General features: G+C 33.0%; 1 protein-coding gene across 1 annotated transcript; it reads left to right on the forward strand.

The window, feature by feature from the left end:
- The first annotated feature begins 7,734 nt into the window (after window positions 1-7,734).
- Window positions 7,735-17,210, forward strand: LOC142615882 (uncharacterized). The gene is made up of 14 exons (XM_075788801.1): window positions 7,735-8,101; window positions 11,619-11,730; window positions 12,499-12,611; window positions 12,686-12,808; window positions 12,906-13,078; window positions 13,247-13,322; window positions 14,273-14,359; window positions 14,890-14,970; window positions 15,057-15,089; window positions 15,601-15,654; window positions 15,763-15,804; window positions 16,469-16,547; window positions 16,630-16,700; window positions 16,782-17,210. Exons 1-14 carry the CDS (start codon window positions 7,874-7,876, stop codon window positions 16,878-16,880), a joined length of 1,371 nt encoding a protein of 456 aa, XP_075644916.1. The 5' UTR covers window positions 7,735-7,873; the 3' UTR covers window positions 16,881-17,210.
- The last annotated feature ends 3,180 nt before the right edge of the window (window positions 17,211-20,390 follow it).

The raw sequence follows: 20,390 nt of genomic DNA on the forward strand, positions 1-20,390 counted from the left end.
GAAAGGATGTTATCCCCTTTGAGTTTGTTATTAAATGTAAAAAGAACGATATGGCTGCCCAGGTTTTTGACTTTAAAACCATTTTTTGATCTCCATAATGGTGTAAAAGTCGCCACAATAGCATCAATGTTCAGAGTCTGCCTTGTGAAAAACTTAGCAGCAATGATGAACTCCAGCGTGGCCATCTCTTCCTCTAGATTGAAAGTTTGGCCTTCCCTGTCGATAATTGACAATCCATTGTAGTGGTTTGTCAAACCTCCATAGCTAAAAGTGATAAGTGCTTCCCTGGCCCCTGAAAAAATAACCCATAAAACCTTAAAGATAAACTTGTTATCTTAAGGGACTAAGACACCTACAAGGAGGGACAGAAGTTCTATAGCCAAGGAGAAGTTTGGATACTCCAAGTTTTTGCTAGTGACAGAGAAAATCTGTAGTGATTATTTATATAATTATTTTTGTAAAAATTTAATAAAAAAAGAAAAAAAATGGAATATGACATTCTTTCTCATATTTAACTACTTTGGCAACAATTGAAACAAAAACCATCAAAAGGAAAAAGCAAATTTAATAATAAATGCAATAAAAAATAATTTTATTCTTAAAGTAATTGAAATAATTAAATATTTGTGAATTCACTAAAGTAATATGTTCATATTTTTAATTATATCAATCTTAAAATTTACATTCCTAAATAATTTTAATGACATATTATACACAGCCTAATTATTTAAGCAAAGTATTAATAGGTACATGCATTTATTTTCATGTATTTATTATTTATAAATCATGCATATTAATTATTTTACGTAAAATGAATTTTTATGATAATTTTTAAAATATTGATATAACAAATAATTAATTAGAAAATAACATTCTTCCTCATGTTTAACTACTTTGGCAACAATCAAAATCAAGTAAAAAAAGGGTAGAAATAATTTTAATTACATGCAATTAAGAATATATACAATGTTTTTTTATTATTAAGAATATAAAAGATAATTGTACATTTAAAGTAGTACTAGAAACAATTAAATATTTTCCAATTAACTTAACCAATTGGTTCATATTATTGACAACCCTCATTTTCTAATGGCATGTAATATAATTGGAATTTTTTGTAAGTATTATAGCATGTAACAAGTATTAGAGCTTTCACATCAGACTAGTTAAACTAGTCTGATGATAAAAATGACCACACTTTGTGTTTATTTTAGAGATATGTTTGTGTTATGTGGACAATTTGCCGCAAGAGGAATAACCACACTTTTAACAATACATAATAGCATCTTTTCATAGCTATTTGCTTGAGGAAATTGCATTGTGATTAATTCGTTCTTAGTTTTCATCGCTCACTCTTGTGAAGTTTGAAGTCTAATTGGATGAGAGGATGTATGATAATCATCCTATATGTTTGTCTTTCTTTGAATAAAATCTCATAATTATTGAAGAAAAGTTTAAAATATTAATAGTGAAAACTGATACAGGAGTGTCCCAAGTCCTATTAAGCTCAATCTGATGCTTAGTCCGGTCCAGATGTTCTCCTTGAAGACCAGAAGTGCAGTCCATCATTTTGAACATATTTTTTATCATTAATAAAAAGAAGTCAAATAGCCTTTAATTAGTGTCTCCTAGGGTGTGTCAGACTTTATGATTTATTTTACCTAGGCATACAAGTATTTTATTGTGCTTCTAGTTCCTAAGAGTCATGTTTGACTTTGGTCATGTCTAAGTTTAAGTATTAATTACTATTTTTGTTTACCTATGCTCAAAGGGTTGTTCTAAGCTCTATATAAGCCTTTTGGCTGAATTAAATAACGTTAGTGTATTTTTAGATTAAAAAGTTTTGTGCTTCAAAAGATGGATTTCTTCTTTTAAACTCTTATCATATTGGTAGACTCCTTAGTTGGTGAGTTCTGATTTTGTATCCTTTTGGTTGGTGTTTTCTGTATCCAATAGAGTGGTGAACCATTTATCCCTTTTATTTTCTAAGTGTTTGGTTCAACCATGGTACTCTATTACATTCTAGCCATCCTTCACCCTTTTATTGGACCAGTTTGGTTTTTCCCATACAAATTCGGTATTAGTTGTCAGAACTTTGGTTCAATGGCTGGACATCATCGACATGGGAATAATGTTGAGAAACCTAAGAGAGATCATCAATATTTTGAAATGGATGATTTAAGGAGACAATTTTAGCAACTCTATGAGCATTTGAAGTTTTACAAGAATCAAGGACAAGGTCCTAGATATCATAATTCAGAATCTAAAGCTGTTAGAGATGATGAAAAGGAGAATCCACTTCATCATGCTTAGAGTCATTCCTCCAGCAGGAGCACTCCACCCCATCCTCGTCATATAAAAAACTTACAACAAGGTTATGATATGAAGGTGGACATTTCAAAATTTGAAGGGAATATGCCACCTGATCATTTTATTGATTGGATAACTACTTTGAGTGAATCTTTGATTTCAAAGATATTCCAAAAAATCACAAAGTAAAGATTGTTGCTATCAAGCTAAGGAAACATGCTTCAATTTGGTGGGAGCATCTTAAGAGGCAACGAAAACGTGAAGTAAGAGATTTTATTGTGACATGGGAAAAGATGAAAAGAGAGCTCAGGAGAAAATACTTTCCTGACCACTACAAGCAAGATGCTTTTATGAAATTTAATCATTTCAAGCAAAAAGAGCTTTCTGTGGAGGAGTATACATCGGAGTTTGATCATCTTATGATTCGATGTGATTTTGTAGAACCAGGGGAGCAAATGATAGCCTGCTATCTTGGTGGGTTACATGCTGAACTCAATGATGTGGTCCAATTACAACTCTGCTGGACTTACAATGATGTTTGCAAGCTTGCTATGAAAGTGGAGAATCAATTGAAGGAAAGGCAGAGTAGTAGCTTTCGATATTATAATCGAGATGGGGTTTCTAACTGAGGGAATGGTTCCACTTCTAAGTCTGTTGCACTATCCAAGACAACCACTATCAAGCAACCACCAAGGAATGAATCTACATTAGGTCCTAATCGTCCCAACACCTCTGGTACATGTTGTAGATGTTTTAAATGTCAAGGCCTTGGACATATTGCTTATAATTGTCCAAATTGCAAGATAGTTTCTCTTGTGGAGGAAGATATGGAAATAAAGGATGAAGATGAGTCAGCACTGGTACTTCATGAACATGTTGATTTCAATGAGGAGGTGGTCTATGTTGACCAAAGAGAGTCACTTGTTGTTCCAAGAAGTCTCAAGGTAGCCTATTTAGAAGATGAATGGCTTCGAAACAATATATTCCATACCAGATGCACTTCTCATAGAAAATTTTGTGACGTTATCATTGATGGGGGAAGTTGTGAGAATGTTGTTGCAACAACCATGGTGGAGAAGTTGAAATTAGAAACTGAAAATCATCCTCAGCCATACAAACTCCAGTGGCTTTTCAGAGGCAATGAGGTGAAGGTAAATAAGAGATGCTTAATTCAACTTTCTATTGGCAAAAATTATAATGTTTTAGTAATTTGTGATGTTGCACCCATGGATGCATGTCATTTATTACTTGGTAGGCCATGGAAATATGATAGGAAGACTAGTCTTGATGGTTTTGAAAGTACTTACTCTTTTGAAAAAGATGGGGTTAAAATAACTTTGGCTCCTTTAAGATTGATTCATGTTCCTATACCTGCACTTAGGGAGGAAAGCAATTTACTAACCAAATCTGAAATGGAGAAAGCATTGACAAAATATGGTGAGGGGTTTCCTATTGTGGTAAGAGGAGAAGGATCTAGCAGATATGGTTCTCTCCAAGATTGATCTACGCAACGGTTATCATCAAATTCGAATGAGGCCAAGTGATGAATGGAAAACATCTTTCAAAACTAGAGAAGGGTTGTATGAAGGGATAGTGATAGATGCCCTTCGGACTCTCTAATGCTCCTAGTACTCTTATGCGATTAATGAATAATGTCTTTAAGCCATGCATTCGTCATTGCCTCTGTTACTGAATGTTTGAAGGGAGGAAGGTTTTAGTGGAAGTAAGAAGCCCAAAAGAGCTTTAACCCGCTCAAGAAAAAGGTGACAGAAACTCCAATTCTTGTACTCCCAAATTTCAACAAGTTTTTTGAAGTTGATTGTAATGCTTCAGGTGTGGGAATTGGTGTTGTGCTTAGCCAAGAGGGTAAACCTATTGCTTTCTTTAGTGAGAAATTGAATGAATGCAAAAAAAAATATTCTACTTATGATAAAGATTTTTATGCCATTATTCATCATTTATTCATGCTTTGGATCATTAGAGTTATTATCTCCTTCCAAATGAGTTTCTACTTCATTCTAATCATGAATCTTTGAAGTGTTTGAATAGCCGACATGCCAGATGGGTTGAATCAAGTGGCAGATACATTAAGTAGAAGACATTCTTAGCTAACCACTATGGAGGTGCAAATATTAGGTTTTGATGTTTTCAAGGAGTTGTATAATGATGATCCAGACTTTGGTAATGTGTGGAAAGAATGTTCCAGGGGTTCTATTAACCATTTTTTGAATTTTTTTCCAAAGATAACAAATTGTGCATTCCTCAGTGTTCTTTGCAAAGAGTAATTATTCAAGAAATTCATGGAGGAGGTCTTGCTGGACACTTTAGAAGAGACAAAACTCTTGCTCTTGGGCAAGAAAATTTCTATTGGCCTGAGTTGACTCATGATATTATGTCTCTTGTGAGAAGTTGCAGAACCTGCCAAATTGCTAAGAGCCACAGTCAGAACATTGGTTATACACACCATTACCAGTTCTCAAGGCTTTATGGGAAGATATCAGTTTAGATTTTGTTTTGGGTTTGTCTCTAACTCAAAGAAACAAGGATTCTATTATGGTGGTAGTTGATCAATTTTCAAAGATGGCTCATTTTGTTCCTTGTAACAAGACCACAAATGCATCTTCTATTGTTGTTTTGTATTTCAAAGAGATAGTTAAGCTTCATGGTGTTCCAAAAACTATCACTTCTGATCATGATTCGAAGTTTGTAAGTCATTTTTGGCGTACTCTTTGGAGGAAGCTTGGAACTACACTTCAACTCAGCTCTTCTTACCATCCACAAACAGATGGACAAAATGAAGTTGTGAATCAAAGTTTGGGAAATCTCCTGAGAAGCTTTGTAGGGAATTTGAATGACTAGTGGATTATGTTGTCCCTTGAAGTACAATGTAGATGCTCTGAATATCAAGTGAAAAGTTATACCAAGAATGTAAAGAAACAAGAATGAAAAGAAAGATGAAAGTTTTTGTTCATAAGTTTAGTTGATTCTTGTTAATATCAGGTTTAAGCTTGATATTAACATGTCAGTCATGGTCACAAATCTAGGTATCGGATTTGGGACGTGACACACCATCTCTAGTAAAATGTAGTAAAAATTGGGTGGAAAAAGCTTACTATCTCTTGTAAAATGTGGTAAAAATTGGGTGGAAAAAGCAAAACATCCAATTTGGATCCCAATCAAATGACCTGACAAATATGTCATTAGCACCACCACTACTCACTAGCTTGAGCTTTGGCTTGGCTAGATTTACGTATAGAATAGCTATTGTTTTGTTTTGAAGTGCTAGAGATAAGTTTTTTAAATGATAGAAGTGTTCATTAGACTTTGACACAAAGGAATGGAGTTCATTGATTTTATTTTATTTTGCTTAGTTAAAAATTTTATTCCAAAAAGAAAAAGTAAAACGTGACATTTGGTGTTGCAAATTTGTAATTGTGAACACACATTAGTGTTAAACTTTTTAACGAATTGTATTTCTCGGTTTTTTTGTAGAAGAGAAGCAATTATGTTTGATTTATCAATGGTTGATAGTCGATCATAGGGTATTTTGTTCAATTACACAATAAATGACCTTAGTGGTTTAGTTCCAAACAATCCTCAAAAAGAGTACTTCTAACTCACACTCATTCTCAATCCTTGGCGTTGTGAGACAAGGCCCATTACTTCATACTATTTATGAAATGTCTTTGATCCAGAGTGTTAGGGACATATTTTTACGTAATTGGCATATCCTTTGATAAAACGCACTTTACTTGTATTTGAGTATATCTAAGTAAGTTCAAGATGATCATTACAAGTGGTTAAATTGAAGACATGAAGATTACTCAAGCACTGCTCAAGAAAAGTGCAAACTACAGGTCTCGACACCTCCTCGATAGAAGCTCGATCTGTCGAGATTCATTAAAACTTGACAGATGTCTCGATCTATCGAGCTTACGGGATTCAGACTATAGCCAGCAACGTTTTTATTCAAAAAGACTATTTGTTTATGGGTTTGTATAATTCTTATTGGGTTTGTGTAAACCTATTTGGAATAGGAGAGCCCATTAAGCTCTTATTTAAAGGAGGTGGAAAAAGAAAAACCTAACCCTAGAGAGCTTCATAAGTTTTCTTTTTGAAACCCTAACCTCCTCCTACAGAAGAAAGAGTTCTTGCTGCGTTTCTTGTACGCCTTTGGGTGCTGTAACCAAGCAAAGTCTCTTGCACCAACATTGAAGATCTTATTGGTGTTTCTATGTGAAGCTGTTGCAAATCAACTACAACAATCAAAGGGCTGCTGTGGAGTCAGTCACGTACTAGAATTCGTGCAAAGGAGTAAGCTGCGTATTAGGATCCTCGATCAATTGGTTAGTCACGTACTGGGAGCCGTGCATCAAAATGAGAGATTGTCATTACAGAACAAGTCCAATTGGGTATTGGGGTAAAGGTTCAACTGTAGGTTGGTAGAAGGTATTAAGATTCATTTACTTGGAGGTTTTCCCCATTCGTAAACAAATCACCGTGTCAATTTATTTTCCGCTGCACTTTAGTTTATTGGTGATTTGTTTGTACTACCATGTGTTTGCATGTTAAATTGGTTAATTAATTAAACTTGATTAATTAATCAATTGATCCATCACAAGGGGCTAATACGATTTTGGCCTATCACTGAGCATCTTAGGTGCAAATGAATGCCTCTATGACTATGAGCCTATTTGCTACATTTGTTGGATCTCTAAAACATGATCTTTTAAATATTTTTTTTTATAAAAATTTTCAGTAGGAGAGAGAGGCGCCTCTTTGGTGAGAATGTTACTATTGGTTTGAAAAGTGGGATCGAATCTTGTGGTTTGAGTTGTTGTATTTAAATTTAATATACAGTAGTGATTGAGACTTCTTCATCATCAAGACCAGAAATCTTGGGTATAAAAGCCGAAACAAAATAATATGTCTATAGTTTCCTTCCTTTTCACTATGCCTCTTCTAAAAATAAAAGTTAAAAGACTAAAAAAGACAATCCATTTGTTTCACACTTATAATATCTACATCTGAATTGAAGGTTTGAAATTTAATCCATTGTACCAAAATTTGTATTTTTAAAATTGAGGATTATTTGATAACGGAATAGTCTGATTAAACCTTGAGACACCACTTCATTTTATATAAAAAATGAATATTGTTTTATTATTATTAGAAAAATTAAAAATACACACAAACAGAGAGTAAAACTCCATGGATAAGGCTATTATATATACAGAGTAGAAAGTACAGAGAGACAGCTAGGCTAAGCCAAGATGAAAAGTCACGAAACATCCACAAGCAAACAAGGCAATGCCACACGCCCAACCCACACCAACACGTGCATTCATGGTGCAGAGCCTTGGACCGCCACAGTATCTTCCACTTTTTCACCTTATAAATAGTTAAATACTTCCCAACACTGCCAACACACCAACCGGTCAAAAATCTCAGTTTCACTACACCAACCAGTCCCACCTTCCCTTCCTAATTTCCTTCTCTCGCTCTCTAAATTCCCACATCGAACTTTTCTCCTATATATAAATAATAAATTTTCTACTACACCATGTTGTCAAACAAGGTTCTTGCAAAACGACAAGACATTAGTAGTAGTAGCGGTGGTAGTGACATGGAAGGAATGAAGCTCATGCTTCACTTGCTACTACCTCTCTGTGTTCATTGGATCGCTGAGGAAATGACTGTTTCAGTTCTTGTTGATGTTATTACTAATGCTCTATGTCCAGGAGACTCAACCTGTACAGAAGCTATTTATCTTAATGGTCTTCAACAAACGGTATGTAACAAATTCTGTCTTTTTTGTTGTTTTGGTTTTTGGATGGACTTTGTTGGGTTTAGCTAGCACCTGAGAAAAATAAAATGGAGGAAAAATGAGCCATGTTTAGTTGGTTAAAAACCTCGTACCAAATATCCAATTCAAACGTGGCGTGGGATATTAAAAAAATGTTGTTGTTGTGTTATATCTGTTTAAAAAATTATGGTTGTCGAATTTGGCATTTTCTTGTTCTTTGTAACATGTTTGACTCTTGTTTTGTTCATAGACACCAAGACACTAAAACTCGAAAGGGTTGAAAATTTCGCTTAATTTGTTCTTCTTAAGGCCAAAAAAAAGGTTTAATTTTCTTTTCTGTACGTATTTTCTCGGAAACCAAACGGGAGCCTGCATGATGATCTGCTTTCCTAGACTCAGTTCTTGATTTTTTTTTTATTTGGCGGACATGATTTGGAGTTGATCGTAAGTAAGTGGTGGAGCTAAGATTTTAGTCTAGAGGGGATAAAATTAAAAGACGCTATTAAAAGTCAAATTTATTTAAAAAACATTAATAAACAATAATAACAAAATAAATAAACAATTGTAAGTAAATATGAATATATTTCATATTATTAAAATAAATAAACAAAAACAACTCATCCATAGCTACTAAAAAATTTACAAACTGATGGAGTAAAAATATAATTAGTGTTACTTAAAAAATATAATGAATAAATGTTTGAAATTATTTTTTGTGATTGGTGACATGCCAATTTGTAAGACATAAGTAGTAAAATTTGTAATATCTCTAACATCATTCAAAGATAAAATGCTGCAAAAAGTATCATAAATAGTAAAAATATCATAAATAGTAAAAATGGTGTAAATAATGATACAAAATAAAAATAAAAAAATAGTGAAATAGGTGATTTGTTCACTTTCAAGTTTTAACAAGTAGAAGTCTTTTTTTTTTCTCTCTCCACCATGTGACTACTAATACCAAAAAAAAAAAAAATTAGGAGTCAGGGGGCAGGTGCCCCCCCCCCCCCCTGGCCCCCCTCTGGCTCCGCCAATGTCATAAGTGTTTATAATTATATAGTGCTAAGCAGGGAAAATGATCCATTTCTCACTTACTTTTATTTTATATTTTTTATGAGAAAAATTGCTATGTCAATAACATTTTTACAACAAACCATAAATGGTTAATTATTATTATTTCAAATTTGAACCTAACACTAAGATTACTTTTTTGTTATAACAATAACAATCAGTAACAACCTGCCACTTAAGATTTATTGTAAAAATACATATTATTTCTTCTTTTATACTCAAAGAATCGAATCAAGTTCATAATTCTCCTTTCTCTCACTGTTTGTTTGAATTTTTATCTACACCAAGCAGCCCCAGCTAATGGTCCCAAAAGGAAAAAAAGAATTAAAAAGAAAAGGGCCTCGCATCTTGTCCATCATATTCCTGGAATTTATCATTGAGAGTAACACTTTGTTATCCTCAATGTTTCAAGGATTTTTAGATGGATTAGACGTTGATTTCTTTATAAAGACGGTGTCAATTTCAACTTTTCTTTTTACGCCTTCATAAATGAAATAGTTGTTGAAGAATTTTTAATATCTTGGTTTGAAATCTACGTAAGCAAATAATTGCAATTGAATGAAAACGAGTAACGACCCACACAAAACTTGTTAGTCATTGGTCCTTTAGGAAATAAAACTGATGACAGTTTATTGATATTTATCAACTACAGGATTCTAAAAATGATTCCACATGTCGTACTCTCTACATAAAATTTAAAAAAAAAAATTCAATTATCCACTTATTAATTGCGTCAAGCTAGTCTAAAATAAAAAGATTATTTTGTCAATTTCCACATATAGAATCTTTGACTCATGGTCATGGGCTATGCATGGTATATACAAAGTTAGTAAAATATTATGTTTTCATACAAACAATATCTGATACCTATGGCTCCTTATAAATAGATCACCAAGATTGATGGAATAGCAAAACCCATGTAAAAAATTTACAAAGTAGTAGAGAGTGAGAGAGATTTTAAAAGAAAATATTTACATGGGTAAGTGGCATTAATAATAGGTTACTTAATTGAGGTCTTTCCTATCATCATCTACACTCCCAAAATTATGAGTGAAGGTAGGCAGGTAGGATATGATAAGACTAGATGCTCTATTAGGTAAGTATGTTGGAAAAATAAAAGAAATATGCTTGTATGATTTTGATTTGGAAATGTCTTTAATTTTGAGCACTGTATTTGTAATTATGTAATGTCACTATAATTGTTCCGTGCAAGCAATGTTCACATCTTTTAATTTCGGGTGTGGGTCCTAGAGATGTCATATTCATGATCTGCTTTTTTTTTTTTTTTTGGTTTGTTATTGGCCTCTTGAATTTTAATGTATTTTGGAATATTCATCTTTTGTAAAAAAAATTTTAAAAAAAAACCTCGAAAAGTTGGAATAATTATTGTTGTTTCCTTCATCTTTAATATAGTAGAGTAATGAATAAATATGAGACAGAAAGTTATGGTTGTGACCAAGTTGGGTACCAATATATAAAAAGACAAGTATTCCATAAAAAAAAGAATATATATAAAGACAAGTAACCAGGGTCCCTCACCTTCTAGATTTTCTCTTATCCTCTCAGTCTCACATTAGTATGTCTTTTTGTAAAATTTGGTTCTTGATATATATAGACAAGCGGCACACTTATCAAGACACTTGAGAGGGATTCATAAAATTAAAAAAAAAAAAAAAAAAAAAAAAAAAAAAAAAAACTTGAGAGGGACAACTTATGGTCCTTCGACAGTTCTCGGCTCAACTTTAACCTGAAAGGTCGCAAGCTATTTTACCATATAGGCCTTCGTATACCCTTTCTCATCATTGTGTGGCTTTACGACATGTAGCTTCCTTCAATAACCTTAAAGAGTTTACTATAGGCCTTCTGTGATACCCTTTCTCATCATTGTGTGGCTTTACCACATATAGTTTCCTTCAATAACCTGAGTCACAAATTTTTTCAAGGATAATTAATAAAGTGTTGTTAATAATTGGTTCAAATAAGAACCAATTACAACTTCACAACTTAACAATTCTTAAATTTGCTATGAAAATTGTTATGTATAATACTTGCTAGGTCCGGTTAACGGGTACCCTAAGTGCAATTGTTAACAAATTATTATATGAAAGTTTTGACACTACTTATATGAGAAATAAAAAAAACTATCAAAATATTAATTGTTTTTTTTTTTTTTTCATAAAAACTTTTTAAAAATAGTTCACTACCAAAAGCCCTAAGGGCTAACAAATTCCCTTAGCCCTAGGGCAACTATTAACATTTCCCATACTTGTTTTACTTTATGCTCAATTAAATTTCAATTATTTGATTGAATTAAGCATGAGTCAGAAAGCAGTTTCTTGTTAACATGAGATGCAGAAGAAGACTGGGAAAGACAGCAGGGAAAATTTTTCTTTAAATTAAGTTTTGACATATATATTTTAAATGCGTGCAGGTGGTTGGAATTTTCAAGATGGTGGTGCTTCCACTGTTAGGTCAGCTTGCAGATGAGTATGGGCGTAAACCAATGCTCCTTCTTACCATATCCACATCTATATTCCCTTTTGGTATGTTTCATTTGAGTAACTTACTTGCTTATGTGAAGTTAAATGTACAAACTGTTAGATATATACTTCTGAACTTTGAGAATTAAGGATATGAAACCCCAAATATGTATGTCACTTTAAGTGTGCATTAGCTGTTTCACAATTATGGTTTTTTTTTTTTTTTAAATTAATATTTTAGAAAAAAATGAATGTGATTTAGTCTATGAAATTTACAAATGCTTTTGAAGGCAGTGGATGGGATACTATAGACCATGTGCATGTCAAAAGATTGATGGTTTAGCATTCAAACCTATAAACCATTTCTAAGGCATGAATATGGCTTCAGGCTAAACTAATTTGACAGAATCTGGCCAAGAACTTTAAAAAAAAAAGAAAATGAGTAAAAGGTGATCTTTTTGTTTTTGGTGGATTATACATCTGAAAACATGGAAAATTTTGAATTCCAGCTGATTTTGATTGAATGAATGGATACTGACGACACCATTCATCCGAAACTGATCTAGAGTAAGATAAGCATCCTAAATGATGTATGAAAGATGAGAGACAAAGAAGAGTTAAATGTATTTATAGTTCAACTATGCATGTTGAAAGAATAAATACATGAGGAAAAAAAGGGGGAATTTCCATTACAACTATACATGATTACCTTTTAAAATTGTGAATGATATTAATGCTTACTTTGTATGATGCTACTAGCATTACATTAATGATACTTTCAAGACTATCAAGTGAATTTACAAATTTGATTTTTCTGTATTCTATTTTCAGCTATACTTGCCTGGAATCAGTCTACAGGATTTGTATATGCTTACTATGTTCTTCGTACAATATCTTATATTCTAAGTCAAGGGAGTATTTTCTGCATTGCTGTTGCTTATGCGGTAAGACTTGTTCCTCAATGATTGATGATCATGAATAGGGAATATTGGGGGTCACATTTTCCCTTCCTTTGTAGGCGGATGTTGTTGAAGAGAATAATAGGGCAGCAGCTTTTAGTTGGATAACAGGCCTTTGTTCTGCCTCACATGTCTTGGGAAATCTTCTGGCACTTTTTCTCCCAGAAAAGTACATTTTTCCGGTATGTTGCTGCTCTGAATTCAGCATTAGACATGCAGCCTTAATTCTGTCATCTTTTTCTGTAAAATCATTTTTACCAATTTAGCCTTTTGTTTCAGGTTTCAATAGCTCTCTTGATCTTATCTCCGATTTATATTCAACTCTTTCTGGTTGAGACAGTTAAGCTGGCTCCAAAGAGGGACCAAGATTCAGCTTGCTTAGCTAAGACAATTAAAATTATCCAGAAACGATACAAATCAATGAAAGATGCTGCTACAATAGTTATGAACAGGTAATTTTTTCTATAATCAAGACAGCTTAAAATATCCTCATCCGGCATTACGTAAAAACCATATCTGGAATCTCTTAGGCAGTATAAGCATCCAAACCTTTATACCTGCAAAACATTATAAATAAATTGTCTTTGTCTGGCTAATAGTGCTTCATTTTCCCTTTACAGTCCGACTTTAAGGGGCATTTCTCTGGTTTCTTTCTTCTATGAGTTGGGAATGTCTGGCATCACCTATGTCTTGATGGTATGTTTCCTATTAATTTATCATTTTCAAAAGCAAATAGATGGCTGCATGCTGACAATTTCCTCTTGGTACCATCATACAGCATCAGATATTATATATATATATATATATATATATATATATATATAATTTTCTTTCCCTTTTTCCATAATTATTTTTTTCTTTTTGACAAACGACATATTCTTTCAGCCTTTTCAGAATAGTTTCAGTCAGAATCTTTAAAGCAAATATTTTGAAACAAGACCTTGCATGGAACTGAAAGCTTTTGTGATGCTTATTGTTGCTACCAATCTTAGTTTGGCCAAAATCTAATTGTCATTATAAATCAGTAATTCGCAAATTGTGTGATTTGGGGTTGAAAAAGAGGAGGAGAAAATAAAGAAAAGGGAGAAGGGGAATGCCCAGTGAACATACCTTGTTGGGGTAGGATTTGTATGCGATGTGCTTACCCCAAAAATATATAAAAATAATTTTGCTTATTATATAGAGACAAAGATGTCCAGTTTTGAAGGAAATATTTTAAAGACCTTATACAAATAGAATGTGGAAGGACTCGGGGAAGAGAAATTGGTAGAGGCTTAGACATGAAGCAGGAGACCCTAGGGAGCTTTATTCAGGGGAGTATGAATCAGAGGAGTCATGACTTAGTTGGTTAGCAGTTGTCATTGGCAAACAGATCAAGCACATGTCCTGAACCCACCAAAGTAATGGGAGAAATTTTGTACTGAAACTCGTGCAGAAAAAGAAAAGGTGTGAGAGCTTCAGACTTCCTAGAGACTACAAAGCCAAAGGCTTTCTTAATCAATAGTTTAGGATAAGATAGTGCTAGATTTATCATATGATAAGATAATTGCAACTAAACCAATCCATGAAGTTGAGTAATGAAAATTTATGAAACAATGTTTTTGTTTTGATTCAATGAATTGATGGTTATGCCACTACCTGTGCAGTACTATCTCAAGGCCACTTTTGGTTTCGATAAAAATCAGTTCTCAGAAATTCTGATGCTCGTGGGAATAGGTTCAATTGTTTCACAGGTGAAGTATTTTATGGAGCTAAAGTTTCCTTATATTTACTTAAAAGAGTTTGATATACCTTTATACTGAAGATTGTGAATTACTCTCATCTTTTGCCTTCTATCAAGGCTGCATATCAATATCTGCTAGTATGTTATTAACTTTATCTGCTTGGCATATGCCAGAGTTTTCCTATAAATCCTCTGCTTTGTTGCTCAGAAGTTATCAAAAGAATAATTCTTCCAGTTGGTGTTGTAATGGTTGATAATCTGTCTTCTCAACTAGAAAACAATGCAAAGGCATCGTGGTTATAGAAATGAAACTATTCTTAGGGTCATATTCTGTTTAATTGTCTTCCCTTAATGAGCACATTGCTTATAATCCTTTCAAAGTCTTCAGAATTGAGAGTACTGTTCAGTGCTCATACTATCAGCATGAATGAAACCTCTTTTGTCAAAAATATTCCATATGATGATTGTGTTGAGCTTTTATGAAAATTTTAAATTCCTTCAGAAATGCTCTTCCTATAACATGTTGGTTTGTGGTTCCAGATGTTGGTGCTTCCACTAATAAATCCATTGGTTGGAGAGAAAGTGATATTGTGCATAGGTTTACTTGCATCAATAGCTTATGTAAGTCTCTTATAATAATTTCTTTTAATCCTTCCAGCACAAATTACAAAATAAAATAAAAACTAATGATTCTTTGTGCTGTGCAGGCATTATTCAATGGCCTTGCATGGGCGGCATGGGTATGTACATACTTTATGAATGCGTTATTTAATTCTATGCTAAAGGAAAATTTTCTGACACATAAGCACTTGAGTTCGCTTGCAAGCAAATATTTAGCCTTAAATGATTTTTGGACATATCAATGTTATTTCTATTTTCTTACGTGAATCATGTTTAGATACGTAATTTGTAGTTTGAAAATTTTAAATTTTGGAAAACATGAGGAATATAAAAATCACTCTATGCTCTAAGAGTTTCATGTGCACGTAGGGAACTTGAGTGCCTCTTTTATGAAAGAATCTGTGGTTCAAAAAGCACTAATGACATTGATCAGAAACTTTTCTTTCTTTTCTTTTTTCTTTAGGCTATTTTGAATTTTGAATTTCCATTCCTCATATGGAGTTATAAATTCAATCATGTGTTAATCGTGGCTTTGTGAAAGTTAAACTAAAGTTTCCTAGTTCTGTTTATTATTTTTCAACTGTGGATACATTTCTCAGTCAGTAACAATGCAACATTGCCACAATGCAGGTACCATTCATGAGTGCCACATTTAAAGTTGTAGTTGTCCTTGTAAGACCTGCTGTAAGTATTGGAATCATATATTTTTTCATAAAATAATATTCAATGTGGTTATTCAGTTGACCTGTAATTCTAATGGTGTTTCAATTTTGTCTGTCAAATTATATGCAGACTTACGCAATTATTTCAAGAGCATCGAGCTCAAAAAATCAGGTTTGGAAAATACATGTGATCCCATTACCTACAGTTCTGCATTCCATAGTTCTTAATATTCTTTCTAGCAATTAAAAAATAATAATAATAATAATCTTCTACTCTTACTGTCAATACAAGGAAAGTCCTGGTTTCTGTATTTTCACCTTTTGGTATTATTATACATAGGGAGAGGCTGCTGAATTTGATAAAGTTTTTTGAGTAAAGCTAATGCATCTCATAAGTCACACTACTCATCAGAACTGGCTGTTTTCTACTTCTTTAGATTGAACTTTGAACTCAATTAAAAAAAAAATGAGGCAGGTTCATCAACATGTGTTCAGAATGAATCAGATCAGCATTTGTCCAGTGGTGAGTTTTGGGTTTAAAATGGTGGCTTTATACGAAAATTGGTCCAATGATTTTTATCTTTTGTTCAGTTATCTATGGTTATCAGATGCTATATGCCACAAAATTTGCTACTTTTACACCCGAAATTGCTGCATTCACTTAACTGATGGAGAATTTCAGGAGTATGCCAAACAAAAAAGAAATAAATGTAGACATAGGATTCTCCCACATCAAAATATCTTTTTCTGTGTTGAGTTAGTTCTTGAGCTAAATACAGTACAAAGCACATGACCGTGGTCATTCCATTGACATGTATGTTCGATTGTCTGTGCAGGGAAAAGCACAAGGATTTGTGGCTGGTGTGGAATCAATAGCAAGTTTGTTATCACCACTTGTAATGAGTCCATTGACTTGTGAGTGGACTAACTCATCATTTTTTTAGTTGTGTTAGAATCAATTCATATTTATTGCTAACAAGCTAAATTTTTATCTCAGCATGGTTCTTATCTAGCAGTGCTCCTTTCAACTGCAAAGGTTTTAGTATTGTATGTGCATCTGTATGCATGGTAAGCATATACCCCCCCTTCTCTCTCTCTCTCTCTCTCTCTCTCTCTCTCTTAACTAACCCTGCATCTTATCCTCCTCAGATGATTTCATTATGTTATGCTTGCCTGCTTAAACCTGGGGTACCTTCAAGCAGTGATTTAGAGGATGACATTGAAGCACCATTGCTAAGTGAGAGTTGATTGTTTGTTCCATGTAATTTAAAATATTTTTTCTATGCTGGCTGATGTAAATAGTTGGGGTCCCTTGCATAGAGCAGTGTAATTGTATTAGTGCAAACAAGCTTCCAATGTGTTTATCCCTCAGAAAGTTCTCTTAAACTTTATGCACCCTTGAGCTACAGAGAATAACATTGAAGCTTCACCTCCGAGTGTTATAGTTCATTGTTGTATTTCCCAAGCATTTTGTAATAGCTTTTATTGGCAGTGATGTATGTATGCATCCCTTTGGTAGAGTAAGAATGTAATTATATTGATACATATAAATTTTGACCATGCATTTTACCTCAAAAAGTTGTTCTCTTCTCTTCAACATCTGTGTGTGTAAATGAATATGCAAACTTTATTTCAAACACTATAACTGAACAAGCAGCACTGCTGAATACTAGCCTAAAAGATAACAAACAGCAACGTGTACATGGCTCCAATACAACAGGAGTTGTTTATATGCAACATAAATCTTTAACTGTTAAAGCAGCTAGACATTCCATATTTGACATCCAGCACCCAGTGACGGAACCTGGGGTGGAGGGGATTATATTTGGTGTAACTTTAAATAACGTTACACCACCTAATATTTTTTAATTGAATCCAAATTTTGACAAATGCATTGTTACATTATATTATTTTCATATATTCTTTATGTTTGCAAAATTTTAAGATAATCAAATATCAATAATCAAGTTATCAATCAATTATTTAAATTCAATTTTTTGTTATTTAAAATAATACATAAAAGATGAGTTTTTGATCAAGTAATAAATAACATCCAATTAGCATTAAAATTTACATTCATATTAAAAAAACATATAGAATATGTAATCTATTAGTAGGATTTTCAAAATTTGAATTATATAACAAGTTATTAGATGGTATAACATTACTTAGAGTTACACTATATGTAACTTGAACCCAATGCTTGATTGTAATGGTCTTGATGCAGCAACTATGTTCTACCAATGCTTGATTGTAGTTTTGGCTCTGGTAGATTCTTGTGTAATTAGAAGGTACAAAACCTCTCAAATCTCACAAAGAGTAACACACAAGACTTTTTCAGCACTCCAAAATGTGGCTAGGGTTTCACTTTTATATGCGGAGAAGTTTAGATGAAACCTTAAACGTTTTTGCGGGCTTGGGCCTACTTGAAAAACTACAAAAAAAAAAAAAAACTGGACCTGCGATTTTTGATCGGTCAAGCCTAATTCTCGATCGGTCGAGCAAAGCAGAATCACACTCCCTTTTTCTGAACTCAATTGAACTTGTGAAACACACACATTTAAGCATTGCCTAAACACTTAGACTAGACATGTTTTGTTCTTAGTTTACCAATACAATACAAAAATGATTCTAAATATTTAAATCTAAATCTTCAGATTCTAACATAAATATCAAGCGGAATGTTAGACAAACTAATTCACAAAATAATAGAACTCTTATTAAATTGTATATTTCTATTAGATTTTTTATGTTGTTTTAAAGTACTTTTAGTGTGAAATTACCATATGCAATTCATATGGACTTATAAAAGGATTTGACATGAAGTAAGTTTTAAATACAGTTTATGTGAATTTGTTACTTTTAATTAGTAGTGACTCACTTCACTTAGAGACGGATTTGGGTTTGAAAAATGGGCTCGAGTCTTTGTGGCTTGAGTTGTTGTATTTAATATACGGTGTTGATCAGTTCAGTAGTGATTAGGAGGACTTCATCATCAAGACCGAGATCCTCGGGTATATGCCTAAACAAAATAGGATGTCTACAATTTCTTTTCTTTCAACTACGTCGCTTCTAGGAATGAAAGTTAAAAACTGAAGTGGACAATCCATTTGTTTCGACATATATACCTAAGAATCTACCTACACGTGCTTCTCTAGCTCACACAAAACATACAATGGGCCATTAGGATACGAGTATACGACACAACATGTCTTTTGCTAACCCAAATGCCACAAGGTGTGAAACGGGGGCTGGCGTGCAAGCAAGTGGAGGGGTAGTCTCTACTCTAGGAGGATTAGCAATATGGACAGAGGGCCATAGCGCAAGTAATTTTTTTATTTTTTATTTTAGAGATAATTATAATATACTGATAATCTCACAATTCGAATCCTTTCCTCTTTAGACCTCCAAGCTCTTTGTGCATGGAAAAATGCCAATTCAGTTAAGGTGCTTGGCAGGTAAAATTCAACTAATCAAATGAATTTGTTGTTTAATAATACACTTGAATCTATCTAAAGTTCTAAACTGATGGTCTGAAATTTAATTCCTTGTACCGAAATTTATATTTCTAAAATTGAAGATTATTTGAGGGTGGAATAGTCCGGTAAAATGTTAGGATTCTTCGTCCTTTTATTAAAATATCATGAAGGTTATCTTATCATTATTAAAAAAAAAGTTTATAGACACAAACAATTTGACACCCATTGATAAAAAATGATTTTGTAGTGAATTTAGACGAGAACTAGTACAAGTTGCCGCGTCAGCAAAGTACAGAGATAGCTTGGCTAAGCTAATTTCAGAAGGAGAAAAACGGGCTATTGCCCTTTTTAAAAAATATATATATATATCCAACAAAATGCCCCCTTGTGTGAAACTATTTAGGGAAATGTCTTTGTTTTGAAACTCGATTTTCTAAAAATTGAGTTCCAATTCAAAACTCGATTTTTGGACAATCGAGTTATAGCGAACTGAAAAAAAAAAAAAAATTTGTGAAACTCGAGTTCTAGAAATTTTTTTTCTAAGTTCAATTCCACTATAACTCAATTGTCCAAAAATTGAGTTTTACATTTGAAACTCGATTTTTTAAAAATCGAGATTTAAAACAAGAGCATTTTTCTAAATAGTTTGAAAAATTGGGCAAAATGCTGAAAAGTTTTTTTGAAAGGGGTAAAACCCCATTTTGGCCGTATTAGAATCCCCAAACATCCACAAGCAAACAAGGCAATGCCACAAGCAGAACCCACATCAGCATGTGCATTCTCTTGCAAAGCCTCGGATCACCACAAGATCTCCCGTTTTTAATAATGAAGATTATCTTATCATTTTAAAAAAAAAAAAAAGTTTATAGATACAGACAATTTGACACCCATTGATAAAAACTGATTTCGTAGTAAATTTAGACGAGAACCAGTACAAGTTGTCACGTTAGCAAAGTACAGAGAGAGCTTGGCTAAGCCAGTATCAAAAGGAGAACATGGGCTTTTGCCCCTTTTTTTTTTAAATACCCAGCAAAATGCCCCTATGTGAAATTATTTAGGGAAATGTCCCTGTTTTGAAACTTGATTTTCTAAAAATTTAGTTCCAATGTAGAACTCGATTTTTGGACAATTGAGTTATAGCGAACTGAAAAAAAAAAATTGTGGAACTCGAGGTCCAGAAATTTTTTTTTTTTTCTAAGTCCAATTCCACTATAACTCGATTGTCCAAAAATTGAGTTTTACAAAACTGGATTTTCTAAAAATCAAGTTTCAAAACAGG

This window comes from Castanea sativa, chromosome 11 (assembly GCF_040712315.1).
Source record: "Castanea sativa cultivar Marrone di Chiusa Pesio chromosome 11, ASM4071231v1".
NCBI lineage: Eukaryota > Viridiplantae > Streptophyta > Magnoliopsida > Fagales > Fagaceae > Castanea > Castanea sativa.